Below are 18166 nucleotides of genomic sequence, written 5' to 3'. Positions count from 1 at the left end.
CATTAGAAGCATTGAGGCTATGCCTTCAGGTCAAAATACTCTAGTGATAAAACTACTATGAAGACATTATTTTAGGCAATCTAGATATTAAACTGGAGCTTCCCGAGTGGTTCCATGGTTAAAAATCTGCCTGCCAAAGCAGGAGTTCAGTTCAGTTCAGTCGCTCAGTTGTGTCTGACTCTTTGCAACCTCATGGACTACAGCACACCAGGCCTCCCAGGTCCATTACCAACTCCCGGAGGTTACTCAGACTCATGTCCATTGAGTCGGTGATCCCATCCAACCATCTCACCCTCTGTCGTCCCCTCCTCCTCCTATCTTCAGTCTTTCCCAGCATCAGGGTCTTTTCCAATGAGTCAGTTCTTCGCCTCAGGTGGCCAAAGTATTGGAGTTTCAACTTCAGCATCAGTCCTTCCAATGAATATTCAGGATTGATTTCCTTTAGGATGGACTGGTTTGATCTCCTTGCTGTCCAAGGGACTCTCAAGAGTCTTCTCCAATACCACAGAATTCTTTGGCACTCAGCTTTCTTTATAGTTCAACTCTCACATCCATACATGACTACTGGAAAAACCAAAGCTTTGACTAGACAGGCCTTTGTTGGCAAAGTAATGTCTCTGCTTTTTAATATGCTATCTAGGTTGGTCATAGCTTTTTTTCCAAGGAGCAAGCGTCTTTTAATTTCGTGGCTGCAGTCACCATCTGCAGTGGTTTGGGGGCCCAAAAAATAAAGTTTCTTACTGTTTCCATTGTATTTTTCACTCTCCTCTTTCCCTTTCATCAAGAGTCTCTTTATTCTTCACTTTCTGCCATAAAGGTGGTGTCATTTGCATATCTGAGGTTATTGATATTTCTTCCGGCAATCTTGATTGCCACTTGTGCTTCATCCAACCCAGTGTTTCACATGATGTACTCTGCATGTAAGTTAAATAAGCAAGATGACAATATACAGCCTTGACATACTCCTTTCCCTATTTGGAACCAGTCTGTTGTTCCATGTCCAGTTCTAACTGTTCTGTCTTGACCTGCATACAGATATTTCAAGAGGCAGGTAAGGTTGGTCTAGTATTCCCATCTCCTTCAGAATTTTCCACAGTTTGTTGTGGTCCACACAGTCAAAGGTTTTGGCACAGTCAATGAAGCAGAAGTAGATGTTTTTCTGGAACTCTCCTGCTTTTTTGATGATCCAGCGGATGTTGGCAATTTGATCTCTGGTTCCTCTGCCTTTTCTAAATCCAGCTTGAACACCTGGAAGTTCACGGTTCATGTAATGTTGAAGCCTGGCTTGGAGAATTTTGAGCATTTCTTTACTAGCGTGTGAGATGAGTGCAACTGTGCGGTAGTTTGAGCATTCTTTGGCATTGCCTTTGAGATTGGAATGAAAAATGAGCTTTTCCAGTCCTGTGGCCACTGCTGAGTTTTCCAAGTTTGCTGGCATATTGAGTGCAGCACTTTCACAGCATCATCTTTTAGGATTTGAAATAGCTCAACTGGAATTCCATCACCTCCACTAGCTTTGTTCATAGTGATGCTTCCTAAGGCCCAGAATGTCTGGCTCTAGATGAGTGATTACGCTATTGTGATTATCTGGGTCATGAAGATCTTTTTTGTACAGTTCTTCTGTGTATTCTTGCCACCTCTTCTTAAATATCTTCTGCTTCTGTTAGGTCCACACCATTTCTGTCCTTTATTGTGCCCATCTTGCAGACACGTGTTCAATCCCTGGTCTGGGAGGATCCCACATACTATGGGACCGGTAAGTCACTGCACCACAACTACCGAGTCTGTGTGCTTCAACTGCTGCTGCTAAATCGCTTCAGTCGCGTCCGACTCTGTGCGACCCCATAGATGGCAGCCGACCAGGCTCCGCCGTCCCTGGGATTCTCCAGGCAAGAACACTGGAGTGGGTTGCCATTTCCTTCTCCAATGTGTGAAAGTGAAAAGTGAAAGTGAAGTCGCTCAGTCATGTCCGACTAGTAGCGACCCCATGGACTGCAGCCCACCAGGCTCCTCTGTCCATGCGATTTTCTAGGCAAGAGTACTGGATGAGGGTAGAAAAAAATCCCAAACAAAAAACACACTTAGAAAAATTACATCACAAAGAGTCTCATAAGATGATTATTTAAAATCTACAGTACACTACTATTTTTTCATTTAAATATAATTTCTAGAAAGCATTTTTTAATTATGTAATAAAATATTTTGATGTTAAATATGCTCCATCTTAAATATGGGTCTTAATAGCTGGAAAATTATTCTTGATATCATACAGTTTAAAACCTTGAGGAAAAAGCTTATTAAATAAAATGCATAATATTCTATTTTAATAATCATTATATAAAATATGTAAAGTTTTAAAAAATTTCATTCTTTGAGAAAACAATAAAGAATTTTTTTCCCTATAGCCAAACGCTTTTCCACAATTTTTAATACAGAAGCTTTTACAGATGGCATCTGTGGTAAGCTTGAGTAAATCATTTTAACTGATAAAATGTGTATTTTTGATTCCATAATCAGACAGTAAATCAGTGTCAATTTTAATTCACCCTAGGAAGTTGGTGATGGACAGGGAGGACTTGCGTGCTGTGATTCATGGGGTCGCAAAGAGTCAGACACGACTGAGCGACTGAACTGAACTGAACTGAACTGAAACTACTGGAACCCAAATGTTCTAGAACCTGTACCCTGCAACAGGAGAAGTCACTGCAATGAGAATCCCCTGCATTGCAGCTAGAGAGTAACCCCACTCTCCACAACTAGAGAAAGCCTGCACAGCAACAAGGACCCAACACAACCAAATAAATAAGTAAAATTAGTTTTTAAAATAACCAAAAAAATTATTTTAAAAAATGACAATTTTTTTAAAAGGACACTTTTTTTAAATGTATGGATCAATTTCATCTCTGAAATGTTTTTAAAGAAATTCAGCTTTCATATCATTTTTTAAAAGTACAATCATCAAATTTCCTTGATTTCTTTTTTAAAAAATGCAATCAGATAATTTTGTGTTTCGGGAGGGGAGTTAAAGTGGCCAGCAACATTCTTGGCAAAAAAATACCAGAGACATTTGAGATCCTTTTCCTCATGTTGGTTTTCATTACCTAATGTTTTCAGCTTTCTCTGTCATTCTTGCTTTTCCCATTTTCAGTGTTTCAATTTGTTTTTAAAACTTTAAATTTCCAAAACTATAAGTACAGTGGATCGCTTTCCAGCATGATATTAACATTATAAACTGTCAAATTGATTACTGGCATATATAACATGCAGCTTTCCAGGTGGCGCTAGTGGTAAAGAATCGGCCTACCAATGCAGGAGATGCAAAAGAAATGAGGGTTCAATCCCTTGGTTGGGAAGATTCCCCTGGAAAAGGAAATGGCAACCTACTCCAGTATTCTCACCTGGGAAATTCTATGGACAGAGGAACCTGGTGGGCTACAGTCCATAAGGTTGCAAACAGTTAGACACACATATACAACATGTTTACAAATAAACTGGGATATGTTTTTTTTCAATAAACTAGATGTGCAACAGGTTTGTAAAATGCACTTATCTGTACTCACTGTACATCCTAAAAGATGATGCTGTGAAAGTGCTGCACTCAATATGCCAGCAAACTTGGAAAACTCAGCAGTGGCCACAGGACTGGAAAAGGTCAGTTTTCATTCCAATCCCAAAGAAAGGCAATGCCAAAAAAAGCTCAAACTACCTCACAATTGCACTCGTCTCACACGGTAGCAAAGTAATGCTCAAAATTCTCCAAGCTAGGCTTCAACAGTATGTAAACCATGAACTTCCAGATGTTCAAGCTGGTTTTAGAAAAGGCAGAGGAATCTAAGATCAAATTGATCCGTTGGAGTATCAAAAAAGCAAGAGAGTTCCAGAAAAACATCTATTTCTGCTTTATTGACTATGCCAAAGCCTTTGACTGTGTGGATCACCACAGACTGAAGAGATGGGAATACCAGACCACCTGACCTGCTTCTTGAGAAATGTGTATGAAGTCAAGAAGCAACAGTTAGAACTGGACAAGGAACAACAGACTGGTTCCAAATAGGGAAAGGAGTAAGTCAAGGCTGCATATTGTCACCCTGCTTATTTAACTTATATGCAGAGTACATCATGAGAAATGCTGGGCTGGATGAGAAATATCAATAATCTCAGATATGCAGATGACACCACCCTTATGGCAGAAAGCCTCTTGATGAAAGTAAAACAGGAGAGTGAAAAAGAAGGCTTAAAGCTCAACATTCAGAAAACGAATATCATGGCATCTGGTCCCATCACTTCAAGGGAAATAGAAGGGGAAACAGTGAGAGATTTTATTTTGGGGGGCCCCAAAATCACTGCAGATAGTGACTGCAGCCATGAAGTTAAAAGACACTTACTCCTTGGAAGAAAAGTTATGACCAACCTAGACAGCATATTAAAAAGAAGAGACATTACTTTGCCAACAAAGGCCCGTCTAGTCAAGGCTGTGGTTTTTCCATTAGTCATATACGGGTGTGAGAGTTGGACTATAAAGAAAGCTGAGTGCAGAAGAATTGATGCTTTTGAACTATGGTGTTGGAGAAGACTCTTGAGAGTCCGTTGGACAGCAAGGAGATCAAAGCAGTCCATCCTGAAGGAAATCAGTCCTGAATATTCACTGGAAAGACGGATGTTGAAGCTGAAACTCCAATATTTTGGCCACCTGATGCGAAGAACTGACTCATTGGAAAAGACCCTGATGCTGGGAAAGACTGAAGATAGGAGGAGAAGGGGACGACAGAGGGTGAGGTGGTTAGATGGCATCACCGACTCAAAGAACATGAGTTTGAGTAAACTCCGGGAGTTAGTGATAGATAGGGAGGCCTGGTGTGCTGCAGTCCTTCGGGTCCAAAGAGTCGGACACAACTGAGTGACTGAACTGAACTGTACCCACGGTGGGTGGACAAAGAACGTCTGCCTGCCAGAGGAGTAAACAGAGGATGTTAAGACCATCAAGTCACCCACCACAGTGCACCCTGAGGGGATTCAGGATGGCGAAAAACAGGATACTGTCCCTAGATAGTTAATGTGCAAATCAAAAGAATAATTTCATTAAGTCCAGACTGCTGCATCTTCCCATACATAGAAAAGTGCTAAATTCATTAACTTGAGATGTCTTTTTTTTCTTTAATTAGCTGTAATCTTCTGTTGTTCAACTACCTGGGTTTGTTTTGTTGTTGTTGTTTTTGCAAGAACTCCTGTATACTCCTGTTGTTTTTGCAAGAACTCCTGGCACAGTGGTAAAGAATCCGCCTGCCAATGCAGGAAACACAAGAGACTGGGGTTCGATCTCTGGGTGGGGAAGATCCCCTGGAGAAGGAAATGGCTACCCACTCCAGTATTCTTGCCTAGAAAATTGCATGGACAGAGGAGCCTGGCGTGCTATAGTTCGTGGGGTCGCAAAGAGGTGGACATGACTGAGCACTGAGCACAGCCTGTATACCCTGGCTCCTCCTCTACCTCTTCAGAACAGTTCCTCAGAGGTATCTGAGAGGCTGTATCCCTGGCTTACCTCCTCAGTAATGTCCTAAGTAAACATCATTCTCAACTTTTAGGTTGCTCATTTTTTACAGTTAATACTACCATTCTTCTTTCTCCATAAAACATCCTATGACTTAGATAAGTTGCTTGCTAAAAGTCCAGAGATACACTGTCTATAGCATTGTTCTCATCTGCCTAGCCCATTCCAAGGAAAAGAGAATTTAACAGGACCTCTTAAGAAATCCACATTAAATCCTGGTGATACCTACTCCCTTTTTAAATGTCCACATATCATCCTTCTAACAGTCCCTTGAATTTTGCTGCTGCTGCTGCTAAGTCACTTCAGTCATGCCCGACTCTGTGCGACCCCACAGACCAGGCTCCCCCGTCCCTGGGATTCTCCAGGCAAGAACACTGGAGTGGGTTGCCATTTCCTCCTCCAATGCATGAAAGTGAAAGGTGAAAGTGAAGTCGCTCAGTCGTGTCTGACTTCTAGTGACCCCATGGACTGCAGCTTACCAGGCTCCTCCATCCATGGAATTTGCCAGGCAAGAGTACTAGAGTGGGTTGCCACTGCCTTCTCCATGAATTTTGCTAGGGATGAATAAATATCTCACAGGTATGGAGCCTTTGAAATACAGACTCTTCCCTATTCTGGCAATCAGGGTAACACTTTTATTTCCAGGCTTTTGGTTCTACTCTATTTTTCATGTCTTCTCAAACATCACCAACCAGTTCGGTAGTCTCCCCACAAATTTGTGGAGTATCCTGGGAATTTGTTCATCACAGCCAAAGACAGAAGCTCATGTACAAAACCTAGGCCAGCAGTGGATGGGAGACTCCAGTGCCAGAAATAAATTTTTGGTTTGATTTCAGTTTCCTCCCGGAGAAGGCAATGGCAAGCCACTCCAGTACTCTTGCCTAGAAAATCCCATGGACGGAGGAGCCTGGTAGGCTGCAGTCCATGTGGTCACTAAGAGTCAGGCACGACTGAGTGACTTCACTTTTCACTTTCACACATTGGAGAAGGAAATGGCAACCCACTCCAGTGTTCTTGCCTGGAGAATCCCATGGATGGGTGAGCCTAGTGGGCTGCCATCTATGGGGTCGCACAGAGTCAGACATGACTGAAGCGACTTAGCAGCAGCAGCAGCAGCAGTTTCCTCCAGGAACATGTACTCAATGTGTTTTTTCTTTTCTGCTGTAATTAACCAGTCCCGTTCCAGCTATAGTCTCCTGGCTGACAATTCCCTCTGCTTATGGAAAATACCCAAATGGACCTGATTGAGTTGGGCTTAAATCATGGTTCACCATTTCCTAACATTGTGACCCGTGTGGCTCAGTGGTAAATTAATCTGCCAGGGCTTCCCTGGTGGCTCAGATGGCAATTAATCCACCTGCAATGCAGGAGATATGGGTTCGACCCCTGGGTCAGAAAGATCCCCTGAAGGAAGAAACAGCAACCCACTTCAGTATTCTTGCCTGGGGAAATCCCATGGAGGAGCCTGGTAAGCTACATTCCGTGGGCTGGCAATGAGTCGGACACGACTGAGCACAAGTACTAGACTTAGAAAAGTGTGACATCAGGCAGATGATTTAACCTCTCTGGCACTCATTTGTAGATCAGAGGTTAATACCAGTCTCACAGGGTTATGCAGAAGTATCCACAACGAACCTGAACATAGTAACTGCACACACTAAACGTTCATCTTCTCAGATCCTCCCATTACACTTTCCAAAGGCACTTTCAACAGCAGGCCAAACAGCTGCAACTGAAGAAAAACACACAACCTGAAAGTAACTGGTTAAACTTTACTTGGGAGTCTTACTGAAGAAGATAGCCCATGAGAGGGCCTCTCAGATACCTTTGAGGACATGTTTGAAAGAGGTTAAGAGAAAAGCCAGGATAAATATTTTGCTGGGAAAAAAAAATGTAGTTGAACATCAAAAAATTACTGTCAACCATAAAGAACAGACATCTCAATTAATGATTAGTGGTTTTCTGTATATATGAAAATGTAAGAATCTGGATTCATTTAAATTATCCCTTAGGTATGCATCTTAACTACGGAAGGCCAGTAGTACCCAAAGCACAGAATGCTTCCTGTATTCCTCCACCCTGAATTCCTCTCAGGGCTCACTGTGGTTGGGAGGTTACAGTGGCTAACGGCCAGAGCATTACGGAACTGAGATGGTGGGCAACTTTGTTTACTAGAATGGCAGACAACGTCCACAATTTCTCACAACAGTCCCAGACAGCCTACAAGGCTGAAAAGAGGCAGTGGGGGACAGAAGGTACCCAAAAGTAGGGACACAAGAGTCCAAGGGCGAACATAGAGTCCTATACTCCATGTGCACGTGTTTGTCCCGCCACAGGACACAATTACCGCTTATTTACATGTCTGTCACCCCAAAAGACCACCAGCCACTTGAGGGGCCAGGTTTCTCGCCTACCATCCCTTCCTCATGCTGGGGCCTAAGCATCCAGCAAATCCAGGCCCTTCTCACTTGGGCTTTTCATTCGAGGGGCGGCAGCCCGTTGGCTCGTCTGTAAGCGCCACGCTCGGTGCCCCCGCCCCGTCCAGAAGTCCCCCGGGCACCCTCAGGCGGCAGGAAACCCAGCTGCGCCCAGCGGCCGTTGGCGGTGACAGGCCACCTGCTGCTGCGAGGCCGGTCGGGAGGCCCCGCCCCGGAGAGCCCGCGCGGGCGCCTGGGGAGAGCGGGCGGTTGGCGGAAACACTGGTGGCCGAGTTGGTGTAGCGAACCGGGCCCGCGAAAGCACGGAGTGCTCTTCTACCCGAGCCTCTGGGCGCTGTTAGAAAGAGCCCCGGCTAGGGGCCAGAGGCGTGTATGACCCTGGGCAGCCTCTGCTTCTTCCCACGCGTCAGTCTTGCCATCCTCACAATGAGGTTGGCGGGGTGAGGGGGAACCCTATGGGGTACAAAAGGGCTGCCGCGGGGACCGAAGCCCGGAAATGGGAGTGAAAGAAGGCGCGAAGACGACCCTGGGCGTGGCGCCCTCTGCGGCTCAAGGGTCGCCGCCGCCCAGTCCTCGGAGCCCGCAGGCCCCGCCCCCCGCAGGCCCCGCCCCTCCCCGCAGGCCCCGCCCCGAGCTCTAAGTCTCACAGCACCCTCCTCCTACCTCTCTGCAAGCCCCGCCGGCCGCGCCTTCGGATCGAGTACTGTCTGCGCTCCGTGGACGCGCCCTCAGCCCGCCGACCGACAGAACTGCCTGTACCCGCTTGTTCTCCTTGCGGCCCGGTGAGCCCGGCCCCGGCCCGCCCCAGTCCCGCACCCGCAACACCTGCCCTCCTCCCGCTACTCCAGGCGAGGGGACCCACGCAGCAACTTTAATTTCCCTCCTCGCCTCCCACCCTATTTTGTATTTTACCGTTTTGTCTTTTTTTTTTTAATCTCTCTTCTTTCACTCTTTTCCTGTTTTGCCTTTGTTCTTTACCTCTCGCGCTCAAAAGGCTGTAATATAAGCCCTCTCCTCTGCCAGGGTGGGAGGCCTTCAGCGATGATCAGAAGGACCTCTCCCATTCCAGGCGGCTACAGGCCTTCCTAGGGCTCTTTCTGCTGATAGGAGGCTTTGAGCTGCTTGATGCGGCCTCCGCTGGGCCCACTCCAACCTCTCTAACCTTCTCAAGCCCTGCTCTGGGCCCTAGTCTCTGAACCATCCTGATGCCCCCCCACCTCACTTCCAGCACTCCCACTCACCAGAGTCTGCTGTGTTGTGGGATGCTTCCGCAGAGTACTGAATTACACTAAAGCAGAAATCTGAAAGAGCAATGTGTGATACTAAGAGATCAGACCGGGGAGGGAGGACTTCTGGGCTCATCCCTTCCTCCCATGTGTCTGCCCCTCTCCTCCACTGTGTGGACTTAATTAGTCCCCAGCTGCCCTGTGGGAAATGGACCCTGTTCCCTACCCTCACATCCCCCAGGCAAGGACTGAATATGCTAATGTGCCTTGGGCCTTTTACTTTTGCTGGGTTTGTAGTCCTTTTAAGGCCCATTTCCCTGTCTAAACTCTCTTCCTTTTCTCTTCAGGACACATAGTATGACCATTAGGTATTTCGTCTACCAACCATTTTCTATGGAAAACCAAAGGGATCAGGCCATGATAGCCACTGGCGGCTTTGAAGAACGGGACATCTTTAGAGAAGCTTGACCTTGAAGGCCTCAGTGTGGGACCTAACAAAGCCGGGTAAGAGTCCAGTCTAAGGGAGGAGTCTTCTACTGCCTCAGCCCTATGGTCTGGGGGCGGGGTCAGCAGGATATTAACAAAAATAACTAGCACCACCATCCCAGTAAAGTCACTCCTGGAGTTCACAAAGCACCTTCCTATATCCTTGGTCTTCTTCTGGCCCTTAAACTGACCCTGACAAGCCAAGGATGGTAATCCCCATGTTACGGAGGAGTTCAGTGATGCCGCAGTGGGACAGTGATTAGCTCCAGGAAATCAGCAGCAGAGGACCTAGTGTTCTAAATACATATTGTTGACTCAAGCTTTTGACTACCCTTGAGATTTCGATTAGGAGTCACCTAATTGATTAGGATGTATGTTTTGGACTGTTCCTGAGACTGCGATAATCAGGTGAAACTGGTTATTTGTTGGCGAGTAATACATGCGACGAGTTGACTCACTGGAAAAGACTCTGATACTGGGAAAGGTTGAGGGCGGGAGGAGAAGGGGACGACCGAGAATGAGATGGCTGGATGGCATCACTGACTCTGTGGACATGAGTTTGAGTGAACTCCGGGAGTTGGTGATGGACAGGGAGGCCTGGCGTGCTATGATTCATGGGGTCGTGGAGAGTCGGACACGACTGAGCGACTGAACTGAACTGAACTGAATATATGATTAATTCTTTCCAGTTAGACCTTAGTTTAATTTAATCTTCTTAGTAGGGTCTTTAACACAGGGACCTTTGCTTCCCATACCTATGCCTCTGAAGGACCTGACTGATGGCAAACCCAAGGCGATATTCAAAATGGCAACTTAGCCTTTGCACTTGTCTCCAAGATGGGCTGGGTCTTATATTTCTCTGACCCTAGATCAAGGTCAGGACATGACCTTTGCAACCTAGATCAAGGTCAGGACATGATTGACTCATGTTGTTATCATGTCTCCGATGCCCAGAAGGGATGCCTTTTTTGCCTGAACCACCCCAGAACTGTCATATTGTCACAAGAGAATTGGGATGTTGGACTTCCTCATGAAAGGCCCTGCCTGGGCCTGGGGCTGAGAAAACAGGAAAGAAATGACCTGGGCACCAGTGTAAAGCAAATTGTATAAGCTTTGGAGCCTGCAGACAGGACTTTTACTAAGTTCCTTCACAGGGCTGCTCTGAGAAGTAAGTGAGCTAATAGAACGTACAAGAGGGGTGAGGAAAGGTGTGGAGCACTTCCTGGGGGATGAGAATGTCAGAGCAGGGACTCTGGGGCTTCGGGAACACCTTCACCAACCCCTTCCGCTGCCTGAGTGCAGCCTTCACTGAGCCTCATGTGGGCCAGGCTCCAGGGAAACAGAATAAGGCCAGCAGCCGAGTCGTGAATAGCCTTTAGATTTCCCGTTTGCCCAGCCACCTGGGATGAGAGGCCCAGGAGGAAGAAGCCTGGTGAACATTTTGCTTCCATCGGTCTGTATGTTCACTACTGTCGCCACATCATTCCTCTGTTGGCCAGCTCTTTCCTCGCAGCCCCAGCAACAGGGATAGCCAATTAGGTGGAGCTCAGAGTAGCCACTCCTCGTCAAAGTAAACTCAGGGGAGAGAAGCAGGTCACCCTCCCCCACTGGGGTGCTGGGCTCACTTCCTCCCAAGGCAGGGGAGGAGGGTGTTGTTCCAGTTCTGAGAACAAAATGGAGGTTTTGGTTTCCTTTGTCATTCTTTATAGCTCTGACCTGCACCACTTCCCCATCCCCACCTCTCATGAAGACATGGCTCCCCCTGTATTATAGGAGGAGAGGAAACTGGCCAGAGAGGGAATAGTTTTCCCGGTGTTACACAGTAGGCTGGGAAAGGAGGAAGATAATCTTAGCACTAAGAACTGTACAGTATCCTTCAAAGCCCAGCTAAATGTTACCTTTCCTAAGTCTTTTCTGACTACCCACCCTTTCTTCTCTCACAGTGGAGGTGGATGTTCCCTCTTTTGAATTTTGAGAATATGTTTCTGCAAGCCCCAAATGCAGCTTGAAACACCTGCCAACCCCCAGTGCCAGACAATAAGCCTCCCTATAGGGTAGATACTCAGTGAACCAGCACCCGGCAAAGCGAACTCATTGAAAGAGTGACTCTAGAGAGCCCAAGCTGTGTGTGGGCTGGTGGGGAAGAGTGAGACCAAATTGAAGGGGCTGAATAGGTTTTGTTCACTCCTTTTCTTCTAGACTTAGACCATTCCAGATTCATAGGAACCTCTTCTGCTTAAGACATCCAGGGCATAACGCCTGTGGGTTTGTACCTGTCAGGTCTTAGTCTGGCTGAAACCTTTCCCCCTTATCTGCCTGCCCTCTAGACAGAGAACAGAATCAGGAACATGGGCATCAGTGAAATCTCTGTAGCCAGCAGACAAAGGGCTAGGCCAGTGCCTGTTTGCAAGGCAGTACTAGGGCAGCTGTGATCCAGACACTCCACGTGGTGAAGGAGAGGACTTCTCAGGCAGGAATTACTTCTCCAGCCCCTGTTTGAGTACCTGTAGAGCTCACTCCTATTTGCCCTCAAGGGACAGCTCTGAGCCCTTGCTTAGGGAGGTGATGCTATCAGAGAAGGTAGGGGCGGGATAGTAAGAGAAGTTCTGGAGGTTTGGCTGCTGATGGACCTTATCTCTCCTTGGCTTAGTCTTCGGCAGAGTTCCTCTGTCTCGTCTTGTTGCTGACAGAAGGTGCCCCCTTCTCCAGTTTTTGTTCGTCTCCTGGGAGGTTGCGGGAATCGTCATTATGGTTGGGTTCAAGGCCTCAGATGTGCCCCCTACAGCCACTGTGAAGTTCCTGGGGGCAGGCACAGCTGCCTGCATTGCTGACCTCATCACCTTTCCCCTGGATACTGCTAAAGTCCGGCTACAGGTGAGCGGATGAAGCCTGCATTTCTGAGGGTGGCTAGTCTGCTCCTTCCCCAAGATGCAGACTCCTCAAGAGCCAGTGGGGTTTTGGGGACCGTAAATTTTAGAGCACAGGGATAGCAGGAGATGGGGAGGGCAACCACCTGCCTTGGCCTTGCAGATCCAAGGAGAAAGGCAGGGGCCAATGCAGGCTGCGGCCAGTGCCCAGTACCGCGGGGTGCTGGGCACCATCCTGACCATGGTGCGCACCGAGGGCCCCCGCAGCCTCTACAGCGGGCTGGTTGCCGGCCTGCAGCGCCAGATGAGCTTCGCCTCTGTCCGCATCGGCCTCTACGACTCCGTCAAGCAGTTCTACACCAAGGGCTCTGAGCGTGAGTGTGGAGCTGGGCCATAGGCCTCTTGGCCTCTTCTCAGTGATGGTCGATCCTAGTTCTTCCAGCAGCACAGTTCCTTTAGGCCTCAAGACCTCTAGGAGGAATTTCAGATCAGAGGTCCCTGATTCTTCTGATGATTCCTGGGCTGAGTCAGGCTCTGAGCAGGCCATCAGCTCGTGACAGTTTTCACAACCACTTCGGGAGCAGATGGTATCATCCCCATGTTCCAGCTGGAGAGGCTGAGGCTTACCTGGGGTGGGGGAGGGGACTCGGCCAAGGGCTCACAATAAAGAGCCAGAAAACTCCCAGGACTTCTTCTTTCAAGGCCAGTGCTCTTCCATTTCACCTTCTCAACATGCCACGTCCACCCTCCATTCTACACTTGTGGAAACTGAGAACCCAGATCGAAAGGTTTCCTTGTTCCAAGATCACGTCAGGGAAAAGTAGATGAGGGATGAGAACCCAAGTCCTGTGAATCCCAGTCTGAGAAAGCCTTTCATGTTTGTCAAATGGAAATGATTCTTGGGAATTCCCTGGTGGTCCAGTGGTCAGGGCTTTCACTGCTGGGGCCTGGCTTCAGTCCCTAGTCGGGGAACTAAGATGGCACAAGCTATGCAACTCAGCCAAAGAAAAAAGTTCCTGATTTCTCAGGGCCATTTAGCAGGTGAAATGAAGGGAATAGATGCTTTATGAAAGAAAACAGCATTAAGCCTCATTTTGTCCTGTCCCTTGCTCTGTCCCAGTGCCCAGCACATAATAGACTCTGTGTGATGCAAGACATGCTTAGAGCAGAGCTGGTCTGGGTCTTATTAACGGGACAGTGAAGACAGATCAGTGATGTGGTTCTGGTGAGGAGAGCTGGACACCAGTGGCAGCCCAGCTGGCCACTGACCCCCATGGCTTTCCGACAGATGCCGGCATCGGGAGCCGCCTCCTGGCAGGCAGCACCACCGGTGCCTTGGCCGTGGCCGTGGCCCAGCCAACGGATGTGGTGAAGGTTCGGTTCCAAGCGCAGGCCCGGGCTGGAGCTGGCCGGCGGTACCAGAGCACTGTTGAGGCCTACAGAACCATTGCCCGAGAGGAGGGGTTTCGGGGACTCTGGAAAGGTGCGTACCAGCTGTTTTCTCTTCCCTGTCTTCCTCTTCCCCTACTCCCTGGTCTCACGTAGACACCCTTTCCTCCTGTAGGGACAGCTCCCAATGTCGCTCGCAATGCCATTGTCAACTGTGCTGAGCTGGTGACCTACGACCTCATCAAGGACACTCTCCTGAAGGCCCACCTAATGACAGGTGAATTAGGGGAGATGATGCTGGGTCTCATCCTTCATCCCATTTCCCCTTTGCTGATGCAGTGAGTTTCTCTCACTGAATTGAAATCAGTTGGGGTGAAGTTGCCACCATGCACCTTGAGTCCCGGAGGCTACATGGGCAAAACGACTCTCAGAGGCACTGGGAGAGGTTCCCACTGGAGTCTCTGGGTCTAAAACCACGAGACCATAGTTACTTCAGTTATCTCCTTCTGAAATTATCTGGGGAGGAGTCCTGATGCCTTCTGCTCCTCTTTGGCAGACGACCTCCCTTGCCACTTTACTTCTGCCTTCGGGGCGGGCTTCTGCACCACTGTCATCGCCTCCCCTGTCGACGTGGTCAAGACGAGATACATGAACTCTGCCCTGGGCCAGTACAGCAGCGCTGGCCACTGCGCCCTCACCATGCTCCAGAAGGAGGGACCCCGAGCCTTCTACAAAGGGTGAGCCTCTGACCTGCCCCTCCCAGTTCCAGGCCTCCTGCCCCCCGTACCTGTCACACAAATGAGAGACAGCCACTGGGACTGAGTGGCAGCCACATGTCAAGTTTCTGATTCCGGTCCTGGCATTCTCATGCTCTTACCTCCTCCCTCCTGGAGCTGCTATCATGCCTGTTTTATGGGTGTTAAAATGGAGACTCACAGGGGACTGTTGCCCACAGCCCACAGCTCCATTTCTTGGGCCATCCCGACTTCCTAGGAGACAGAACATCTGTCAGGATGCCAGGGTGAACTGGAGATGACCTGTATTTTCTCCCCCTCTAGGTTCATGCCCTCCTTTCTCCGTTTGGGATCCTGGAACGTGGTGATGTTCGTCACCTACGAGCAGCTGAAACGGGCCCTCATGGCTGCCTGTGCTTCCCGGGAGGCTCCCTTCTGAGCAGCTGCTGACCTAATCAGCTTTGGCTCCGGCTGCAGCCTGGCCCTGCTTCCTTTTTCTTCCTCCCTTTCTCCCCTTCCCTCTCTCCCCATCCCTCTCCTCTGCTCCCTTTCCCACCATCTCCCTTCCCCCTCCCCATGTTCTCACCCCTCAGCTCCCCGTACCCTCTCATAGTCCAGGTGGAGCTGACCCCAGCTGCCACTGTGGAAAGCCTGGCACCAGCCAGGATCTCAAGCCCCCAGTCCCCTAGAAAGCCCTCAGCCTGACTCTTTATCCTGCTTCCTGCCCCCGAGCCCAACTAGCACGTCACCCATAAAACAAGCTCAACCTTGGCATCTCCTCCCTCTCTATCACCACAGGTCTTGGTCTACTGGGCCCTTTTGGCACCTGGTGGGCAGGGGAGGAACCACTTGCCTTGGAAAGGGGGGCAGGCCCAATCTTCCTCCAGCAGTCCACTATAGGTGGAGGCCATCTGGTCCACCTCCGTCTCCAGACCAGGCCAGGGCTGAGATGGGAAGTGAAGGAGCGGCCTGGAGTCTGCAGTTGCCTGGCTCTCTCGCCAGACCACTTGAGCTTTCACTCACCAGCTCCTGGTACTCCAGCACCTGCCTCCAAGCCCCCAGCAGGCCCTGGGCCTATTATTCTGCAGAATGAGTGTTCCTGTTTGCCCTGCATCTCCTGTGCCGCTTGGAAGATTTAGAGGAACTTGGGGATCTTAGATGCTATGACTTATTTTATTCCACTTTACAAATGGGAAACCCACCTCCCCCAAGTCCCAGGCCTAGTGAGGGCAAGTCCATCCTCCACATTAACACCCTTAGGAGGCAGCATGGTCTATAGCAGGCTGCAGAGCAGACATCCAGCCTCAGCCTGAGGAGTCTTTCCATTTAGAGTCTCACCCTCATCCCAGGCTAGAGATCCCAGGCAGGGAGGTGGTGACAATGACAAGCAGGGGTGTCAGCCTCCCTGCCCCTCTTCCTGCTACCTGGCCTCAGTCAGGAAGACAGATGGGCAGAGCTATTCTGTTTCAAGGGTTTGGGGACTCTGAGGTTCCAGAATCTCGAGGCATCTCATGCACAGCTGGGCCCTTGGAATTAAGCCATCCAGGCCCGTTTTATAGATGTCTGAAGAAGCTGTCCCAGCTGAAGGCTGGGACAGGTCATGCAGGCAAGGACACATAGGAGATCTGCAGCTGAACTGAGTCTAGGAACCAGATTCCTGCCTCCCCCTGTTCACCCTTCCCCAAGGAGCCAGTGCTGGGGTCCTTCAGAAGTCCTGTTAGGCGGCTGTGGAGCCAGGCCCAGAGACCTTCCTGCTTCAGTCAGCTGGTGCTACCTGGCCTTCCCCACCAGTCAGAGTTGGAGGCTGGGCCCTTCAGTGCTCAGGCAAGGGGTCCAACGTGTTAGGGTTGTGGAGAAGGAAAGAGGGCCCAGGATTCCTCACCTGAGCTGAGGTCTCACAGTCCCCAGGAGGGACAAGGTTGGGTGTCATGAATCAGGCCAGGGTGGCAAGGGGTCAGCCTAAACAGGGGATCCAGTCAGTGTGCCTAATGCACCCTAATTCTCACATTAATTCTGTGAGACAGGCTATTCACTGTTTTGCCCCAGAGGAAACTGGGGCAGTTTGTTGCCCCAGGCGTGTCTGTCAGCTGGCACATTGACCAGTCTTGTGTTTCAGACACTCGCTTGGGCATGAGACCACCAAACTTCATTGTTCTAGGAATGATCCTGAGACAGGAGCTGGGAAAGGTTGTAGGAACACTGAACAGCATACCAGTAGGCCTCAGTAACTCCTCCCTCACTTCTTGTAAAATACCAGACAAAATAGCACTAAAGACCACACTGACCTAATAACAATCTCATAAATGGCTCTCATCAGGCCTGAAACCAGGCTTCCCTGAGAATCTCACCATGAGGAAGAGGTTAGGAGCAGGCCTTGCTGCTGGCCTAGAGGAGAGCTAGACTGCCAGAGTTTGCCCGGGCAGGTCCTCACCCACTCGCTGTCAAACCAGGGCACCTGGTACCACCTCTCCACCCAGGTCCTGCCTCAAGGCAGAGTCTGCTCCACTCCTCTGGTTTCCACTCATAACCTAACCCTGTCCTTGGGGACTATAAGACCTCAGCTCAGAAGTAAGGTGTGGAATCCTTGGCCTGCAAGATAGGGATTGTAAACAGCTTCAGAGAGGTGAAGCGATTTGCCCAAGGGCACACAGCTGGCAAGTAGAACCCCTGGGGGTGTACCTAACTCCGAAACCCACATTCTTTAATGAACCGTGGGTCAGATTCTACATCTCAAGGTCTGTGGCCTTCTTCCTGATGGTTTAAAATGGCTTAAGCTAATATGATATTTTGAATGGTGGAATCGAAGCAATATCTATTCTATGGGGCTCTCTTCTGGCCCACCTCTTTTTTTGGGGGGTGGGGGCTGCACTGCAAGGCTTGTGGGATCTTAGTCCCCCAACCAGGGATTGAACCCTCACTCTTGACAGTGAAAGTGGAGAGTCCTAACCACTGGACCACCAGGGAATTCCCTCTGGTGTCTCAAGTCACTCCATGTAAGTGGCCAACCTCTGTCATAAGCTTGAATCTCCTAGCCCAAGCCCAGACTTCAGTGAGGGGTGCCTCCGAGGCACAGAAGGCAGATGGAAAGCAGGTGTGGTCTGCACAAGCCCAGGTGTGCCTGGAGGCTGGCAGTCCCATAGGCCATATTGGCAGCAATGCTGTAACCCTGATACCTATGCCACGAGTTCACCAAGCACCTTCACATCAGTGAGCAGCCTGAGGAAGGTTATGGGTTCTGCTTTACTAACAAGATGGATAATAATGTCCAAAGGGGCAGGGGCAGGATTAGAAGCAGAGCCCAGTTCTGAGAACCTGCCTAGTTCTAGCTCGGGACCCACTGTACAGAACCAGCAATGGAGACTGGCAAGGCAGAAACCTAAGCCATTTCTGGCACTGTGTCCTTTGTGCTGCCTCTAAGCCGAGTAAAGTTGTGAGAAGTGGCCTTCAAGGTTCTGATGTAGCTTTGCCACTGAGCCCT

At 49.2% G+C, this 18166-nt stretch overlaps 1 protein-coding gene across 1 annotated transcript; it reads left to right on the top strand.

The window, feature by feature from the left end:
* Positions 1-8613: 8613 nt before the first annotated feature.
* UCP2 (uncoupling protein 2) lies at positions 8614-15459 on the top strand. Its single transcript, XM_055423652.2, has 8 exons — positions 8614-8768; positions 9560-9716; positions 12349-12572; positions 12729-12939; positions 13854-14048; positions 14130-14231; positions 14511-14691; positions 15013-15459. The coding sequence occupies exons 3-8, from the start codon at positions 12447-12449 to the stop codon at positions 15125-15127; spliced, it is 930 nt and encodes a 309-aa protein (XP_055279627.1). The 5' UTR covers positions 8614-8768; positions 9560-9716; positions 12349-12446; the 3' UTR covers positions 15128-15459.
* The last annotated feature ends 2707 nt before the right edge of the window (positions 15460-18166 follow it).

This window comes from Moschus berezovskii, chromosome 14, assembly GCF_049115385.1.
Source record: "Moschus berezovskii isolate FMDL1 chromosome 14, NW_MosBer_1.0, whole genome shotgun sequence".
NCBI lineage: Eukaryota > Metazoa > Chordata > Mammalia > Artiodactyla > Moschidae > Moschus > Moschus berezovskii.
The sequence above is the reverse complement of the archived record's forward strand: the minus strand, read 5'-3'. Positions and strand labels throughout refer to the sequence as shown.